This window comes from Suncus etruscus, chromosome 4 (genome assembly GCF_024139225.1).
Source record: "Suncus etruscus isolate mSunEtr1 chromosome 4, mSunEtr1.pri.cur, whole genome shotgun sequence".
Lineage (NCBI taxonomy): Eukaryota > Metazoa > Chordata > Mammalia > Eulipotyphla > Soricidae > Suncus > Suncus etruscus.
In genome coordinates, this window is record NC_064851.1 from 3258136 (window position 1) to 3262610 (window position 4475).

Below are 4475 nucleotides of genomic sequence, written 5' to 3' on the forward strand. Positions count from 1 at the left end.
ATGGAATGGGGGTGAGAAAGTGAGGGGTAGGGTAGCTGGAATGGGTTCGAATTCTGGAGTCTTCATGAGTTTGAATTCTGGAAGAAGAAGAGAGAGTTCTGAGGAGATAGCCTAGTGAGAAGAGGGAAGGCAGGAACCTTGGGTGGGTGCAGTCTTGACCTTCCAGATGATGGAATTAGGAATATTGAGGGATAGGCCTCTGTCTGCTTCTAGGTCCAGGATGGCTTGCTCTGGGGACCACTAGCTCCCAGAGGCACCTACAGGCACAGGAGGGGATTGGGAAGGGCTGGAAGTGTGTTGGGACTGAGCACTGGCAAATAGGGACCTTTCTGACAAGATGGAAAGAGTGACAAAAAGAGGCAATTGGGAAGCAGCAAGGCGGTGCCCTGGGGAGGTGAAGCCAGACAAGATGGACAGTGAGTACCAGCTGACCCTGGAGCTGGGAAGTTGTCAACACCAAACCAGAAGAAAGACCCAGGTTCAGTCAATGTATTACAGAATCATGGATGAATTTCAGCGTATTTCTTCAAGAAATGTCTCTTTTTAAACAGCAGAGTCCTGGCAAGTTTTGTCTCGTGGTCTGCAGCATGTGCACATTTTTTACAGTCTTGGGAAGTTACGTCCCGGGGGTTATACTCAGCTACTTACTACTGCTGCTCGCATTTCTGTGCCCATTGTTGAAGTGTAATGACATTGGGCAAAAAGTGTACAGCAAAATCAAGTCTATTCTGCTGAAGCTAGATTTTGGAATTGGAGAATATATTAATCAGAAAAAACGTGAGCGCTCTGATCTTGAACGACCTGGAGAGGAAGTTTTCTCTGGAGACTTTCCAGATTTTCCAGCTCTGGAAAAAGGCCCAGGAACCCTGGATGAAGAGGAACTCAGTGTTGGTTTACCTGGGGAGCCCCAGAGCAGAAAGGCAAGGCGGGACAGATGCCCTCCTGGTGGAGGAGAGGGGCAGGTGGGGGCTGCTGGCCCCTCACTGCCCCCTGGCAGTGACCCAAACTTTCAGCTGATGACAAACCTGGCTGGGGATGTCATCACGGCCGCCGTGACAGCTGCTATCAAAAACAAGGTCGAGGGTGTGCAGCAGGTGCTGACCCAGGCACTACCCGTCCTTGCAGAGGACACAGACTCTGAAGAGGCCGATGACTTCGAACTCCTGGACCAGTCAGAGCTAGGTCAGATCGACAGTGAGTTGGGACTCTCAGCTGAGCCAGAGGCAGAAGCTGCACCCACCAACAAGTCTTCCAGCTTCTTCTCGAACCTGCTTGGAGGAGGTCATTAGACTGAACTCCAAAACAGATAAACTACCAAAAATTTAAACTTGCAAAAAAAAAAAAAAAAAAGAAGAAGAAAAAAAAGGGGGGGAACTGAACTTGAGCTTTACTGATTACTTTAGATTGGGGACATACTAGCTCCCCTTCTGCAGTGAATGAATTAATTGGATTTCTAGCAGATGACACCTACCCATGATCCCAGTTGGTTTTCTTCCCCACTTCCCCCTCTGGTGCTGGGGAATCCAACCCAGGGCTTCACACATACCAGGCGATGCCTTTTGCCACTGAGCTACATCCCTGCCTCCTGAGTTTTTATGTAATTAGCATGGAAATGAACTTCCTATATATGTGTATATATGTTCACAGACATATATGTATACTACGTTGTTCAAGAGGAATTAGAGACTTAATTAGGGACTTAATTTTTTGTGTGTTTTTATTTTGTTTTGGGGCCACATATGGCCATGCTCATTGGTTACTCCAGGCTCTGTACTCAGGAAACACTCCTAGCAGTGCTAGGGGGAACCATATGGGAAGTTGGGGATCAAATCCGGTCAGCTATGTCAAGGCAAATGCACTCTTCCGTAGTATTTCCCCCTGTGACCCATATTAGGGATTGTTTATTTATTTTTTTTTTCGATTCTGGGTCACACCCGGCAGCGCTCAGGGATTACTTCTGGCTCTGTGCTAGAAATTACTCCTGGCAGGCTTGGGGGACCATAAGTGATGCCGGGGATCAAACCCGAGTCAGCTGGTACAAGGCAAATGACCTATCGGCTGTGTTATTATTGCTCTGGCCCCCAGGATTGTTTTTAAAACAATAAGAAAACATAAATTGAGATTCTTCTATAATTATTTCATTTTTTTGCTTTAAAATTCATTTCTTAAGCATATATTTTATTGTAAATCACTTAAATATAAATTATGAATTCAAATACATGCTGATCTAGCTCCAACAATGTTTCTCATGCTTGGGAACAGTTAAAATTTTTTGCTTGATTTTAATCTAAAAAAGACCAATAAAATATTAAGATGTCTCTAAGTTGAAGAACTTGGAGCATAATCTCTAAAGGAATCCCTTAGGGAAAACTTCTGAAATATAAATCACTCCTTGGCCTGGGTGGATGTATTTCCATTTTCTTCTGTAGCTCTGGACTCAGGCTTCCTTGTCAGTGATGTGCCTATTGACCGCTGACCCTTTTCTTTGCAGTGAGGTACCAGCCCTTACAGGCAGGAAATTAAATTTCACTTAGATGGCGAGTCTGAGCGACTCATCAAACCTGAGCTGTGTTGTGCAGTTGTCACACCTTGTAAAGAGAGGGTGGGAGAGTAGGTCTACCTCACCTGCTCAGAACAAGCTTCCACACTTGTCTTTCATGCTGTGTCATGGGAAAATGTCTCAGAATCGTGAAACAAGCTTTGTCCTGTCCTCATCACATGGTAGAGAAGCAGTGACTGGCTTGATGATCTCCAGCTTCCTGAGGAGAGGAAATTGCTTGGCTTTATAATGTCTTCATTTGTCATTGAAATCTGTTTCTTCGTGGGAGACTGGAACACATTTTTTCTTTATCTTAAGCTTTTTAAGGTCACCTTGAAATAATCAAGCCAGAGGCTCGGGATGAAGACCAGTGGTACAAGACAGAAAATGGTGGCCTTGCATGTGTGAGGCCTTGTGTTTGATCCTCAGCACCACAAAGTTAAAACCAACAAAACAAAGAAATTGGACTTGGTGTTTTAAAACAGTGGACTAAAGAGTAGAAACCATGTGGATTTTGCTTCTGTGGTAGAAATGTCCAGTAGTGTTGAGGGACCATGTCAGCTATGACCAGCCTTCTTAAATTTTCCAAGACTGCTGCCATCTTGGGGGTCTGCGGCCCTCAGAAAGGAAGGTTGAGTCAAGAGTAGAGAACTCTGGCCCTCCCCCACCAATGACCCCTCTCCTTGCCTCAAGTTTCTGGAGACTAATGATAGGCAATCTGATACTTTAATGTAGAATCTCTTATTTATTTGTTCTTTCGGAGGTATTAAATGATCTAGACTGAATTTTGCCAAATGTTAAGGGAACGTGAGTTCCCACAGACTTTGAATACTTGCTCTTTTGTGATGGACTCTGCTTCCATGTCCTTAGTGCCTCATGGCTGTGTTTGGTGTCCTTTGTTGAGACAAAGTGAACCTGTGCCTTCATTCTCTTGCCTGTCTTGGTACAAATGAAATCCTGGTGTTAGAGTGATAAACCCATGTGGATTTTGGAGAAATATGCCGAATTCTATTGGAAGAGTTTCTGGACATGAGGAAAAATACAGTTACATTTATAAAATAGTTGTTACCAGGACTCTTCTCTCTTTCTCTCCCTCCCTCCCTCTCTCTCTCTCTCTCTCTCTCTCTCTTTTTTTTACATGTATGACTATTTATTTAAAGTATCCTTGTGGACCAGGGACATGGCTCAAAGGGCTGGAATATATGTTTTGCATATAGGATATATATCCCAAATTCATCTTGACATCAATGTTTCTCCCCCAACATAAAATTAAAATACAGTAAATAAAAAGTATCCGTAGTCATGAAATCAAAAAAAATAAAAATAAAAATAAAATAAAATGGGGGGGGCCGGGCGGTGGCGCTGGAGGTAAGGTGCCTGCCTTACCTGCGCTAGCCTAGGAGACGGACCGCGGTTCGATCCCCCGGCGTCCCATATGGTCCCTCAAGCCAGGAGCGACTTCTGAGCGCATAGCCAGGAGTAACCCCTGAGCGTCACCGGGTGTGGCCCAAAAACCAAAAAAAAAAAAAAAAAAAAAAAGAGTTAAAATGGGGCTGTGAGTTTCTTTTTTTTTTTTTTTTTTTTTTTTTTTTTAATTTTTTTTTTTTTTTTTTTTGTGGTTTTTGGGTCACTCCCGGCAGTGGTCAGGGGTTACTCCTGGCTCCATGCTCAGAAATTGCTCCTGGCAGGCACGGGGGACCATATGGGACGCTGGGATTCGAACCGATGACCTCTTGCATGAAAGGCAAACGCCTTACCTCCATGCTATCTCTCCAGCCCCGGGGCTGTGAGTTTCTAAATTATTGTCTCAAGCCTTAGTTTTAGCAGAATAAATGCCTTTAATTTTTATATTGGGCTTGGATCTGCCAGCCTGCACTATGGCCCAAATCTTTGTTGGATAAAATTCTTTATTGTCTGTATTGGTTGGATAAAGTTT

At 44.1% G+C, this 4475-nt stretch overlaps 1 protein-coding gene across 1 annotated transcript; it reads left to right on the plus strand.

The window, feature by feature from the left end:
• LOC126006908 (reticulophagy regulator 1-like) lies at positions 1-3587 on the plus strand. Its single transcript, XM_049772449.1, has 2 exons — positions 1-11; positions 440-3587. Exons 1-2 carry the CDS (start codon positions 1-3, stop codon positions 1287-1289), a joined length of 861 nt encoding a protein of 286 aa, XP_049628406.1. The 3' UTR covers positions 1290-3587.
• Positions 3588-4475: the final 888 nt, after the last annotated feature.